The sequence below is a fragment of the Erythranthe guttata genome, chromosome 12 (assembly GCF_056151865.1).
Source record: "Erythranthe guttata isolate IM_541 chromosome 12, IM_541, whole genome shotgun sequence".
Lineage (NCBI taxonomy): Eukaryota > Viridiplantae > Streptophyta > Magnoliopsida > Lamiales > Phrymaceae > Erythranthe > Erythranthe guttata.
In genome coordinates, this window is record NC_142544.1 from 3,896,868 (window position 1) to 3,912,578 (window position 15,711).

General features: G+C 35.1%; 1 protein-coding gene and 1 non-coding gene across 2 annotated transcripts; both read left to right on the plus strand.

The window, feature by feature from the left end:
* Positions 1-203: 203 nt before the first annotated feature.
* LOC105950269 (protein ATAF2) lies at positions 204-2,298 on the plus strand. The gene is made up of 3 exons (XM_012973622.2): positions 204-497; positions 768-1,042; positions 1,465-2,298. Exons 1-3 carry the CDS (start codon positions 329-331, stop codon positions 1,897-1,899), a joined length of 879 nt encoding a protein of 292 aa, XP_012829076.2. The 5' UTR covers positions 204-328; the 3' UTR covers positions 1,900-2,298.
* Positions 2,299-3,355: 1,057 nt separating this feature from the next.
* Positions 3,356-3,429, plus strand: TRNAT-AGU (transfer RNA threonine (anticodon AGU)). The gene has a single exon. It is a non-coding gene; the product is annotated as a tRNA-Thr (tRNA).
* Positions 3,430-15,711: the final 12,282 nt, after the last annotated feature.

Consider the following 15,711-nt stretch of genomic DNA (forward strand, 5'->3'; position numbering starts at 1 on the left):
CCCACCAACACAAGAAAGAATAACACAATTTAATAATAATATTTTTATTTGAACGGATACATTGTCCCACGTTTTATAATAAAACATAGTACTACGTGGAACAATCGAGTCAATTACACCCCCCCCCACCCCACCCCCCTACCCCCACCCACCCCCCACCCCCATTGTGTATATATATAAAGGCCAAAGGTTTCATTTTTCTTCGTTTCAGAGAAGATTCAAAGCAAACTATAGCAGCAGAAACTGAGAAAAAGAAAAGTCAAGTCTTAGGGGAATTAATAATAAATAAAAAAAAAGGATAATAACTAAGAAGATTATTGGATAGTGAATGAAGGGTGGCGATCAGCAGTTGAGTTTACCGGCGGGATTCAGATTCCATCCGACGGACGAGGAGCTTGTGGTGCATTATCTCTGCCGTAGGTGTGCGGGACACCAGATTGCACCCCCTATTATCGCTGAAATTGATCTCTACAAATTTGATCCATGGCAACTTCCTGGTATGCTATTTTTTTTCTTTTGTTCTAATTATTATATTAATATTAAATAATAATAAACTATTATTATTATTCTTATTATTATTATTATTATTATTATTATTATTATTATTTATTTATTTATTTATTTTTAATTTTTGGCGGTGGATCTACAGTAATCAATATGCCCTCTGATTTCGAATATTCTTGTATTTTGATTTAATTTAATTTAATTCCAATATATTTCAATTTAATTCTCGATATTTGGTTCCTAATTATTTATTGTAAATACAGGTATGTCACTGTACGGTGAAAAGGAGTGGTATTTTTTTTCTCCAAGAGACCGGAAATACCCGAACGGTTCACGGCCGAACCGGGCCGCTGGAGCCGGCTACTGGAAAGCCACAGGAGCCGATAAGCCGGTGGGAAAGCCGAAGACTCTGGGAATAAAGAAAGCACTAGTGTTTTATGCAGGAAAAGCTCCTAAAGGAATCAAAACAAACTGGATTATGCACGAATACCGTTTGGCTAATGTGGATAGATCCGCCGGCAAAACAAACAATTTGAGGGTAATTTTGTCTTTTTACACTTTAATCCTTTTTTTTTGGTTAATTAATTTCCACTACTTTTCTTTTGTCTAGTTTTGATGATTAGTAAAATCTAAAATGACAGTGAAAATGAAAATGCAAAATGAAATCAAATTGCCCTTATTCCCGTTTTAATTTCTATTTTGAGCTAGTGCATACGTATTAAGAAAATTAATAATTTTATTGATTAAAGCAAAAAAAATCTCATAAAGTGACTAAAATGCCCCTTCTTTATTAATTGTTTCACTATTAATTATCGGTCAATAAATTAGGAGTAGTAAGGGCATAATTGAGAGAACTATAATAAATGCTTAATGGTAATTCTGATAGTGACAAATAATTTGAAATAAAAATTGATTATTGAATGCAATTGATGATTTGAATTATTAAATATATTATTGCAGCTTGATGATTGGGTGCTATGCCGAATATACAACAAGAAAGGAACGCTCGAAAAGCACTACAATGTGGTTGATCAAGAGGCGGTTCAATTTTCAGACAACGAAGAACAAAAGCCGAATGTGAATACTAATGTGTTCCCGCGCAATAACAATCCGATGAATAATGAGTACGTGAATTTCGACACGTCGGAATCCACACCTAAGTTGAATAATACCTACTCGAGTACCACAAGCTCTCGTGAGCACGTTTTATCGCCCGATTTTAAGGAAGTTCAAAGTGAACCGAAGTGGAGCGAGTTCGAAAGTAACACTCCGTTTGGTTTTCAGACGAATTATTACATGGACGAAGTGTTTCAAGAAGACCATTTTGCCTATCAGACGATGCAATATAATAACGAGCAGCTCTCGTTATTGCAAGAGGTGTTTGGTTATAACTAATGTGTCTAGTTATAGTAATTTTGATCATCAATAGTATAGTATAGTATAAAAAGAATAGATAGCTATTAGTTTGAGGGTGACAAAAATTCTCTCTCTAGACCTTTCTAGAGAGAGAGAGATCTTGAAAAACTATGGTGTGGAGGACTAAAATGTGGAAAAATGACGAGGTAGTCAAATTTGATGGGCTTGGAGAGTTGCTAAGATGTGGGTGGTGCTTGTGGTGTTAGTTGCATTGAATATATCTTGACCGAAAAAAAATGTTGCATTGAATATTGGGCTTTCTTGTATGGTATGGTTAGAAAATTTTTGGATGTATTCGATGATTCGTTCCTTCTTTCTTACTGTATGATTAGAATGTTGTGTTGATGCATGATGAATATGATTTCGCTTTCGGCAAAATACGTTTGTAAATATATACATTTGAGTAATTAATCCTACATATATATAACTATATGGTTCAAGACTCAAGAGCAAGCTAGATATTCATCGTCCATTCTATTACGATAATAATTCCGGTTCGTCTATTTTTTTCTCCGAAGCTAATGTTATCGGTTGTGATGGAATTTTACAATAATGAGAGGATTCCTTTTTCCCCACCAAGAAGATTTTTTGGATGAAAATTTGAGAAAAAATGAATTGTTTATATATTAATGTAGATGCAGCGTGAAAATTAATGTAAATGTAGCTTTCCCTCTGCGAAAGAATAGTTTTTGATCGTAATGGTGACCAAGAAATTACCTTTGGTGGAGTGTGGAGAGACTTCAAGGTCGACCGATTGTGATAGTTGGCGAAGCCCGAACAGCCCAACATGTTTTGTTGATTGCAATCTCGGAGGGATTGAATTCAATTATTCACGAGAGTAATAGTAGCATGGTGACGGAAGCTCTGCAAAATGATATTGATTGAAGATTATTTAGTTTCAACCAAGTTCTTTCGTTTGTGCTCTTTCTCAAGGCAGTCCGTCTTGCTCACGCTGTAGCTTATCCTACGAACCTTGTTAGGTTGGAAGACTTTAGTCTTAACTCTTAATTCAAGCTACATATATGTGTTTATAATATGCTCCAAGCAGGGGCGGACCCACAATGTGTCTTAGGGGGCCGCCCCTACAGAAAAAAATATAGCAATTTTTTTATATTATTATATTATTTATCTATTAGTTTATATGCTTAAGCCCCCAAAGTTTGAATTTTATACAATTTAAGCCCATAAAAATAATTCTAATAATAATAATATAATAATATAAGCTTTACGTTATTATCATTTCAAATAAAATTACATAAAAATAGTGCATTTGTTTAAATGATTTTTGAATTGTTACTTCCTTCGGAGTTCGGACTTCGCAATTACTTTGCTCTTTTTTAAGGGATCAATAATTATTAGCATTACAACTGCTGTCATGTGTGTTTGCCTGGTCCCACGTAGTTATATACCTTAATCTACCATATTCGAACAAAAAGCTCTCATAGCTCAGTTGGTTAGAGCACCCGTTTAGTAAGCGGGAGGTCTTGAGTTCAACTCTCAATGAGAGCAGAAAATTAGAATAGCTGTACATTTTAAATAATATTTAGGTTGTGTTTTTTAATTTTGAAAATTGATTTTGGTCAAATTACAAACATTTGGCACAATAAGTCGTTCATGTTGCATCATAAATTAAATATTTAAAACTATTCGCCAACATAAATTCAAGCATACAAAATTTAAAAAATAAAAAAATAAATCACATATTATTTAAAAACTATAGTATTATGGAACCTCAAATGATTTTTTAAATCTAATGACTGTAATTTAATATTTTTAATATATTTTTTTTGGTATGCCAAATGTCAAGTTTTTTTTTTTTTTTTTAAATATTCATCAATCATTTTCAAACTACACAATGCAAAAATAAAAATATATCTTATCAACATATTTAAATATTTTTTCAAAAAAATGATATTTAAAATAAAGGAAAAAACTTCAAGTATTTTGTTATCAAATTATTTGAAAAATATATTTTTTTTCCCAAAGATTTATACTAAATATTTTCACCAATTACAATAAAAGATCCATCAATTAAATAATTTAGTGTTTAAAAAAAAAAAAAAAAAACCAGTTGTAAGAAATTGTAGTTTTCCTAGTAATTCGCTGTCATTTTTTTTTCGCATTTTGTACTCTCGTATTTACGTTGGAGGTAGAATAAAATAACAATTTAATTTGTTATTTTTCACCACGGAAATAAAAAGCCAATAAAAATTTAAATTACCTTCATTAAGATTTAAATATTCAATTCGGGGTGCATTGTAAATGATTGATTGGGTTTCTAGGATGCAAAATGCTATTAATTTTTTCAAATATGCAAAGTACCAGAATGTTATATTTCGAGCGTATAAAATGGAATATAATTAAGCCCAAACAACTTCCCTAGTTTTCCCTTTCTTTTTTCTCTTAGAGAACAAACACCTAGAGGAAACATGATTATACTCATTTGTAGTAGATTTCTGTAAGGTAAGCTTATCAAAAAATTCTTTAACAAAATGTTAATTTTTAGCTTTTTTTAAAAGGTAAAAAGAAAGATATTTTATAAAAACAGAATAAGCTAGCAAGTTATAAAAAATACTGAATGAAGTTTGAAGAAAATCGTACATCAGGACAATATAGTCCTTTTACTTCGTAAAAGGGGTTATCCAATAAAATGGACCCTAGAAAAAAAAATGTTGTCGGAGAAAAAAATATTGTGAGAAGCTTAATCTTAAACATGGTTATCGGATCGTAAATATATCTCGTATCGTTTTGCTCCACATCTCGTACCGTATCGTTTATCGTATCGTATCGTAAGATATTTAACCAACTATTAAACTGGTAAAAACATATATATATATATATATATATATATATATATATATATATATATACACACACACATAAGAACCACCCAAAATATGCTGGAAAATGCAAGAACCACCCCAACAATGCTGAAAATTGTACAAGCAAACCCCATTTAATGTTGAAAGTTGCAGAAACACCCCAACCAATGCTGAAAATAGCACAACACCCCCCAACTAATCTGAAATTTGAACCAATCACCACAAATCAACGAGCCCACCTCAAATTGAACAAACCCATGACAAAAAACGAACAAACCCAGCCCTGATTGAACGAAAATTTGAAGAAATAGGGTTGTAGATCGCAAGCCCGTTCCAATTGGTGTTGAATCTCAAACAAAACGAAAGAATCAATAGAAATTAAATATTAGAGTTGAGATATTGTGAGGATTGTTGAAGAAATTGAAGAGATGAGTGAAAATTAGTGTTAAGTGTATATTTATACACTTAATTGTACCTTTTAATTGGAGCTTTTGATGTGTTTTTACGATAATTGGTGCTTAATATGGTTATTATTTGTATTTTAGGTGCAAATTGAAGAATTGGCAACTTTTGGGGTGAAAACTGCAAATTCGGAGAAAAAGTGGGCCAAAAGTGACAAAATCAGAATTCTGGAGAATCAAGGACCGGACGGCCGTCCGGATTTTAAAGCCTATTCTCGCACGGCCGTCCGGATGGACGTAGGGGCGCAGTGAAGGAAGTTTAATTACACAAGGAGACCCGCCCTATTATAGTTTTGCACCCTATTTAAAGGCCACAAGCACACAATTAGGATTATCTTTTACCTTTCATCTTTAATCTTTAGGTTTTTATTTTTTCATCTTTCTACACGCAATCAAGGAGCATAAGAACGAAGACGAAGACTTGACGATTCTTCATCATAGTTCTCCTCCTTTATTAGCTTTTATGATTTTTCGAATTTTTATTATGTTTTTCGTAACGAACATGAGTAGCTAAGTTTTTATTTTAGGATTTTATTGGAACCCTATGTGGTAATTCGAACCTATTTTTCTAATTTTATGCAAAGTTTAATTCTTCGATTATTTCTTCTATCTTGATCTTATTTAGCGCATGAACGTAGCTAATTTATGTTGCTATTTGTTATTGTTAGAATTGATTGACAGATCGTTTTAATAATTAGAACATGATAGAAGAGCCTTCGAGTAGTTTTTCACCGAATGTGTGTGTTAAATTGCATGTATTATTGTAGACATACAGATAATACCTTAGGTAGCCGTTTACGAGACTTGTTATTTAATGCTTTATTTGTACTAGGTTTGCATAGACATATAGTGAATCTTTTATGAATAATAGGCTTATAACGCAGCGACAGCTGGTTATGAGTAATTTCGTGTCTTGGGTTAATAATCGGGAATCGTAACTTGCATGATAGGAGATTAATTGGGTGAAGAATTATCGCATATGGGGAAGATAAAATCCTAGATCCGTTTTATATTGCTATTTTTCTCGTGTTTAATTGCTTTCTTAATTAGTTTAATTTATTTAGTTAATTAATTTGACAACCCTGCGTAGGCTGGATAAAAATCACAATTGTTAGGATTTGGTACTTAGGATTAAATAATTTGCGTATTCCCTGTGAGATCGACATCCGACTCTCACGAGTCTACTTTACTACTTGTTTGCGATACGTACACTTGCGTGTTGGTATTTAGCACCCAACAAGTTTTTGGCGCCGTTGCCGGGGAATACGGCTAAATTATTTATTTATCCTAATATTAAATTTGAGCAATTTTTCTTACTTCAGCCATTTATTTTTTTTATTTAATTTAATTATTTTGTTTTATGTACTTTTTATGCGAAGAGGACACGACACGAGCTTGCTACCTCTTGATCCCGAAATTGAGCGAACGTTTAGGCAAGCCAGGAGAAATCAACGGTTAGCTCAAAACACTCCCGCAACGATGGAAGACGAGAATAATCGTGGGGGAGGTGTCCAAGGGCGCCCTACCGAATGCGGCAGGGAAAGTCGTTATCGAGCAAGAGCAACGCCAGCTAATTAATCCACCACCGCGTCAACGGGCACTGCATGAGTACACCGTCCCGACACTCAATGGGTTCCAATCAAGCATCCAGCAGCCCCCCATTGAAGCCAACAATTTCGAGATTCGAGCGGGACTCCTCATGATGCTTTAAAACAATGGTCTTTTCAGCGGATTGGCTCATGAAGATCCACATCTTCACTTGGTCAACTTTCTCGAAACGTGTGACTCGCATAAGATGAACGGAGTAACACCCGAAGCACTGCAACTCCGCCTGTTCAAGCATTCCCTACAAGGAGCAGCCCGAGAATGGTTGCAAACTCGTGCACCGCACTCCAACTCGTCGTGGGCCCAGCTAGCGCAACTCTTTATGAACACATACAACTCCCCAACAAAAACTGAGAGAATCCGGCGAGAAATTCAAAACTTCATACAAGAAGCCGGTGAAGCATTATTCGAGACGTGGGAGCGGTTCAAACAGTTAGTAAGGAGGTGCCCGAATCACGGACTACAAGAGTGGCGCCAACTGCAAATATTTTACGATGGACTGCAAGACAACTTGAGGACAGTGCTCGACTCTGCAGCTGGAGGTATGTTCATGAGTTTGACCTACGACGAAGCATACGAGCTCTTGGAGCGAATTGCTAGAAATAAATACATGCGGGCATCGGACCGGTCGAATAGCGGAGCAGTCAGGACGGGAGGAATTTTGGAGTTAGACGGAGTCACTGCAATCACGGCCCAATTGGAGAAGCTATTGAAGCAAGTAACAGCCTTGCAGACTCAGCAAGTCCACGCAGTCCAAGTTCCCGACCAGCGCGTAGAAGAAACGGAGTCTCTGAATTATGTGCATGACACCAACCGACAACAGAGGAACCCGTACTCCAACACTTACAATCCCGGATGGAAGGATCACCCTAACTTTGGGTGGGGAGGAAATCAGCAAGGACAAAGGCAAACAACACCTCAAGGTCAACCGCCAAATCATTCACGACCAGCTCCCGGATTCCAAAATTCGCCTCAAGCTCAACCTCAAGGTGTAGATCTCGCAAATATCTTGGCGCAATTCATGACAACCACCCAAGCCTCCATCCGGAATTTGGAAACACAAATGGGTCAACTTGCAACCCAGCTAACCGCGAGGCCATCGGGAGCACTGCCATCAAATACTGAAGATCCTCGGAAAAACAACGTCGAGCAGTACAACGCTGTGAGTTTAAGGAATGGGAGACAATTGGAGGAAGCCCCACGAAAGGAGAAGCAAAACACGGTAATCGAGAAGCCGAGCGTGATTGGGGAAAAAGAAGCAACTCACAAAGAACCACTATCATCTCTAGTCAAATCACGAGCCCCTCCAATTCCATATCCTCAGAAGCTTATAAAGAAGAAGCTCGATGCCGATTATCAAAGATTTTTGGACAAGCTGAAGGAAATCCAAATAAATATTCCGTTTATTGAAGCCCTTCAAAAGATGCCAAAGTGGGTGAAGTTCCTCAAGGGAACGAGATGATCCAACTCACGGAACAATGTAGTGCAATTCTTACACGGCCCCTTCCACAAAAACTCGGCGATCCAGGTAAGTTCACTATCCCTTGTACTATATGAGGTAAAAATTTTAGATCGCTTTTTGATTTAGGTGCTAGCATTAATCTTATGCCTTATTCTACTTTTAAAAATCTTGGGTTAGGTGAAATTGAACCTACGGCTATAACTCTGCAATTAGCCGATAGGTCTTTGGTTTACCCAAAAGGTATTTTAGAGAATGTGCTAGTAAAGGTGAACAAATTTATCTTCCCGGTTGATTTTGTTGTACTCGATATAGATGAAGATAGGGAGATACCTCTGATTTTAGGGAGACCGTTTTTAGCCACTTCAAAAACTTTAATTGATTGTGCGAGTGGTGATCTTACAATGACAGTGCATGATGAAACGATCAAATTTAATGTTTTTTGTGCTAATAAAAATCCATGTGAGAATAATGAGTGTTTTACTATTGATCTTATGGATTTTACGAATCATGAAAAATTTGATGTTTCAATTTTGGACCATGGGAAAGCATCGTTGAGTGCAGGAGATGATAACAGAAAAGGGAATCGGAAGGAGCACGTTTGTTGTGCGAACTCAATTTCAACACCTCCGAGAGATAGTCAAAAGAGTTGGGGTGCTAACGATGATGAACGTGCAAGGAGGATGTGGCCACCTAAAAAATCAAACGAGAGTCATCGGGGAGAGGAATTCAATTGCCAAGTGACTTCGGTCACGTTAGCTTGAACAAAGAAGCAGACAAAGTCCGACTGAAGACTGTAAACTTAGCGTTTCTCGGGAGGCAACCCGAGATTTCGTTTTTCTTTCTTTTATTTTATTTTCTTTTAATCTTTGTTTTTATTTATTTATCTTGTTAGTGTTAGTTCTTATTTTATTTTTACTTAAAAAAAAAAAAAAGTCTCAGGGGCACTTATAAGAAGTTTTTATTTTTCAGGGGCTTAATTGCAAATTTTGCAATTATTCACACGGCCGTGCAAGAAAAAGGCAGGAATTTCACACGGCCGTGTGAAATTTGAAGAGGCTACTGCCCAAAATTGGAAAAGGGCACGGCCGTGCGGATTTTTCACCTAAATCTCGCACGGCCGTGCGGGAAAAAAAAAAAAAAAAAAAAAAAAAAAAAAAACAATTTCCATAATTTCAAATCCCCTCTCTCCCCCACTTCGAACCTTCGCCTTTTTTTTTTCGAAATTTTCTCTTTTCTTTGACAAATTTCCCCGAAAATTTACCAACTACACACACATAATACGTAATCAAGGTGGTTTGTTATTGATTTGCGCAGGGAGATTCAAGAACGGTGCAATTTTCTCGAAAAACCCATTCCACAAAGAACGCCCACAAGGTGTTCGACGATTTTCCCGCACCGATTATTGAGCCGGTACCCGAGCTTTCGGATGATGAAGGAGATGGTGATGCTCATGCGCAAGGTGGAGTTGGTGAGCAACCCGACGATGGTCCCGACGTTTAAAAACAGGTGTTTTCTATCCTTAAACTCCGGGCGAATCACATTGAGGGCAATGTGAATTTTAAGTTTGGGGGTGGTTAATTACTTGTTTTCGTTTATGTGCGCTTTAGTTGTGTTTTAGTTAAATATATTTTTTAGTTTGCATGCTTTATTTGCGTCTTATTATTTCCGTTTTATTATTTCCGTTTTATTATTTGCTGTGAAGAAAAAAAAATAAAAAATTTCGATACATCGATGAACTTGCACCAAAAGGCGAATCCCTCGCCCCCAGGGCCCCCATCCCTTGGCCCGACAAGGATTGATGGAGGATGTAAATCATGGTAACTCAACGGCCCGTTAAGGTAGCGGACCCGGACCTGGTGCCTACAAGGAACCAACCCTCATTTGGAGTTGAAATTCCCACACTGCGGCTGCCAGGATTCGATCCTAGGACCTTGCACCAACTTACCACCTCCGGAACCAGTTGAGCTACACCCATGCGGGCGATACATCGATGAACTATGATGATGGGAGATGGTCAATGTTTGATGATGAGATTACTTGTTTTATGTTGATAAGGAGTAGATATTTGTTTAGCTTTCGATTCAACGGAACGTAGAAGTGAATTATTGCTAGGAATCACGCCTTATGCATTGCTTTGGTTGAATGTTTTGCATTTTAAATTTGGAATTTATTTGTGCTCAATCATGCTTTGTTCGGTTTTAAATCTCACCTTAGGACATTTATGATACGAAGTGTTGATAGTAAGTGAATTGAGATATGATTTGGGCCTTCTTTGAACCGTTTGAGCCTTTCAAGCCTACCATTTTTGTCAAATTATCCTTAGAACCTTGATTTGAGCCTCGGAGAAAAGGTGTTCTTTCTTTTAGCCAATATGTAGAAGGTAGAAAAGTGGAGATTTCTGAATAATCATCCCTTGGAGGTCGGTCGAAAAATTCTTATAAGATCTTTCTTCTTCTTCGAAAAAAAAAAAAAAATAACAATAGATATATATGTGCATCTTCATATATATATATATATATATATATATATATATATATATATATATATATATATATATATATATATATATATATATATATATATATATATATATATATATATATATATATATATATATATCTAAGTTCTTTGATTCGAATAAAAAAAAAATAAAAAAATAAAAAAAAATAAAAAAAGAAGAAGAAGAATAGATTATAAGGGAGAAATAAGGACTAGTTGTTGAATTGTGTTGAAAACTCGAGTCATTGCCTCAAAGGCAAAAGTGTTGACGTGTGAATTTTGGAGAATCGAGTTTATTTAAGTCCCTAGAGGTGAATTCATTGTTTCAAACGCCTATCTTTCAAATTTTGGCGTAATCACCTCAATTCAAGAAAATTAGCCACACATACCCATATTACCTACCTCGGACCAAAGAGCCTAACAATTGAAAGCCACAAAGCCCCAATGATCCCAATAGCTTATTGTTCAATATTAGTTGAGTAAAATAATTTGGTGGGTATTTGGAGTCAATTATATGTATGTAAGTATAAATTCTTTCTATCTTTAACTTGCAAATATTGGATACTTGAAGCAATTGTATGATTTGTGATTTTTGGTAATGGTGAGTGACTAAGTACCGTTGAATGTTAAGCTTGCGAATACCTAGGAATTATCATCATAATTGCAAGTTCTGAAAACGCGAAGTTGACCAATCGATCTATGTAATGAGATGTATGGTTTTGTTTTGTGCTCTTAATTTGATTTTACTTGAGGACAAGCAAAAGTTCAAGTTTGAGGGTGTGTTAAGTGTATATTTATACACTTAATTGTACCTTTTAATTGGAGCTTTTGATGTGTTTTTACGATAATTGGTGCTTAATATGGTTATTATTTGTATTTTAGGTGCAAATTGAAGAATTGGCAACTTTTGGGGTGAAAACTGCAAATTCGGAGAAAAAGTGGGCCAAAAGTGACAAAATCAGAATTCTGGAGAATCAAGGACCGGACGGCCGTCCGGATTTTAAAGCCTATTCTCGCACGGCCGTCCGGATGGACGTAGGGGCGCAGTGAAGGAAGTTTAATTACACAAGGAAACCCGCCCTATTATAGTTTTGCACCCTATTTAAAGGCCACAAGCACACAATTAGGATTATCTTTTACCTTTCATCTTTAATCTTTAGGTTTTTATTTTTTCATCTTTCTACACGCAATCAAGGAGCATAAGAACGAAGACGAAGACTTGACGATTCTTCATCATAGTTCTCCTCCTTTATTAGCTTTTATGATTTTTCGAATTTTTATTATGTTTTTCGTAACGAACATGAGTAGCTAAGTTTTTATTCTAGGATTTTATTGGAACCCTATGTGGTAATTCGAACCTATTTTTCTACTTTTATGCAAAGTTTAATTCTTCGATTATTTCTTCTATCTTGATCTTATTTAGCGCATGAACGTAGCTAATTTATGTTGCTATTTGTTATTGTTAGAATTGATTGACAGATCGTTTTAATAATTAGAACAGGGATAGAAGAGCCTTCGAGTAGTTTTTCACCGAATGTGTGTGTTAAATTGCATGTATTATCGTAGACATACAGATAATACCTTAGGTAGCCGTTTACGAGACTTGTTATTTAATGCTTTATTTGTACTAGGTTTGAGTAATTTCGTGTCTTGGGTTAATAATCGGGAATCGTAACTTGCATGATAGGAGATTAATTGGGTGAAGAATTATCGCATAGGGGGAAGATAAAATCCTAGATCCGTTTTATATTGCTATTTTTCTCATGTTTAATTGCTTTCTTAATTAGTTTAATTTATTTAGTTAATTAATTTGACAACCCTGCGTAGGCTGGATAAAAATCACAATTGTTAGGATTTGGTACTTAGGATTAAATAATTTGCGTATTCCCTGTGGGATCGACATCCGACTCTCACGAGTCTACTTTACTACTTGTTTGCGATACGTACACTTGCGTGTTGGTATTTAGCACCCAACAATTAGGTTTGGGAATATTGAGATGTTGAAGAGATTGCTCAAATTCGTTTTTTTTTTTTTTTTGGCAGTCGATTGAATTTTCTTTTTTTTTTTTCTTTTTTCTTTTTTTTTTTGGTGGATAAATATCGTATATATCGTATCGTATCGCGATACGGCGATACGATACGATATATCGCAATATTTTCCGATCTTTATGAAAAATCGATACGAAGCCCGAGTTGTATCGTTTTGATTGAAACCGTACCGTATGGTGATATATATCGCGATATATCGCGAGATTAACTACCATGATCTTAAATAGTGGTACACAAATAGCAAATCATGTGAAAAAAAAAAAAAACGAATTAAAACTTACGAAGAGAAATACAAGCATGGAAAATTCACAAAGCATAGAAATAAAGATGTTGATCTCACTTCTGAACAAGACAAATGAGTTAAAATGCACATTTTTGCAACCAATAATCTAGCCCTAAACAATAAACACGCACAAAAAAAAATTACGAAAACCTTACGCGATTATTGAGAACAAAATTAACAAATCAGCTACACAGAAACAATGAGGTATGTATCAACACACTTGGAATTATTACCAAAACCCAAAACCATGAACTCATTGTCAAGAATAGTATCTCTTTTGCATTCACCGTCAAGCATTGGGTTACAATAATTCAACACTTGTGAGAGCATTTAACCTTCCTTAACCAATTATGATAGGTTGTACCTTTATTCCAAATGAAGCAACAATCACAAGAGGCACTCCAACAAAATAATAGATTCCGGTGTTTATATATGCAACTTGTGAAATTTATAGGCCCGTGAACCGCCGGTTCAATCCGTCGATTCAACCCAGGGAATCGGAACTCACCCAAAAATGTGTTTGGTGGGATTTAAATTTGCGACAATTGAAATGAACAAGAGACCTTACCGTTGGGCCGCAATAAACTATTGAAAACTAACTAACAATAGTTTATTATTTTATGCAAACACAATGTATAAATATAAAAATATAAAGAATTGCAGTTCAACCCGTGTAATTTAAAAAAAAAACTATTTATAATTAAAGTCCAATATTCTTTAATTAAAACTTATCATACAAATAATCAAATTTAATTCTGTAACAATCAAATCGTAAATCGTAAGAATAGATCGACTTGTAAAGACCTAATCAAATCGTAACATTTGAATCGACATGTTTGTGTGTATAGGGTCTGGTAACCTTATTGTTGATATACTTAATTATTAAGTAGATCAGTAACTTTTTACATAAAAGAAATATTAATTTATTTCAAAAGTGTTTTGATTCCAATCTAATGGATCTGACCCAACCCAAATGAAAAATCATATAAAACTCAGTCAGAAGATGTATATCAAGATTAACAAAGAATGATTTCATTACCGTTCATTTATGCACACTAATATAATGTGATACCATTAGTTCTGTGATGCTTAGCTTATGTGTTTTTATGAACGAATTAGGAGATGTTGTTTTTTTTATACGAAGTTTTTTTTTATATGAAATCAAAGTCAAACTTAGTCGTCTTGTCTCATTTCTTCAGCGAGCTAATTATTTTTAAAAAAATTCATTTAGTTTTTTAATTTCATTTTTTTCAATATGTTAATGTGTTTTATTATCTTGTTTTCTAGCCATGGGTGTCCCAAGCTCTTCTCCCAGAGGAAGAGTTACAATAGGTCGTAGGTTTAGATAGTCAGTCTGCAAATCTATCTGCTACTGTAAACTTTGTTGGAGTTTTGAGAAAGAGTTACTATTGGGTCACCCATAGGTATGGCTAATCGTTCTGCAAATCTGTAAACTATTGTAAAGTTTGTTGAAGTTCTTTTTTATCCGAGAGTAGAGAACCACTTATACTTTCTGATTTATGTGCGTGGATACGAGTATAACTCAAAAAAGAGCAAATATCATGTGGGACATTGGGGAGTATAACTCATTAATCATTGTAAAACAGAGTGTGAACCAGATGTGCCCTTAACTATGAGATTGGTTGCACTTTACGCCTAAAAACTAAATTGACATTTGTAATTAGTGTTTCGCCCAAATTCGAAAATAAGCAATGTGCAACTAATAATCGAGTTTAGGGAAAAATGTGAGTAACAATTATTTGAACGGCAATGTACAAATCGACATATAATCATGTGAAAATTTATTTCTACCCATATAACATATACCATTGTTGTCAAAACAGGACCGGGCACAAAATCGGCTAGATATTCTGGTCACGGTTGGACCGGTTCAATCCGAGTTTTATTCATTTTTTTTTTTACTTTTATACACGTATAAATATATCCAAAAAAACATTTACTTCATTGAGCAACATATAAAACTAAAGCCTAATATAATCCAAAAACCATATATGAAAGACTCAATTGAATTGAAAGACTGAGACATGAATTAGAACTTAAACCAATTGCAAATTGCTCATCAAATGAAATAAAAAATGAATTTAAAAGTTGCACGATTCAGCTTAAAGAAAGAACTCAATCGCTTCGGCACCTGGCGGATTCTAGCAATTGTTATGAACTCCACATTATCTTCAATTTTCAAACTCTAAAAATGATAAAACCTGCAATAATGGTAACTCATCAGTTTAACAATGGCGGCGGCTCTAATATTCTAGGGTTGATAAGAAAAAATCTAGAATATAAAGTTAATCTATATTAACCTGAGAATTACCAGAAAATGGACCAAAGTTGTCAGCTCCCTCCTTGTCTTCTTATACTGCCAACATGTGAGGGAACGAGGGTTTGTGTGTGGTGCTTCCCATGCAGATCAGGGGTGCATACTTTTCTGATCTTCTCAAAACGACGTCGTTCTACTTTCACTAATAAACTTAATAAAATGTTGAAACATAAAAGCGCGCTCACGCTTATATAAGTTGGACGACGCCGTTTTATTCACGAATTTAAAAATTCATTTATTCGGTTGTTACACTACTCTTTTCTTTTCTTCAG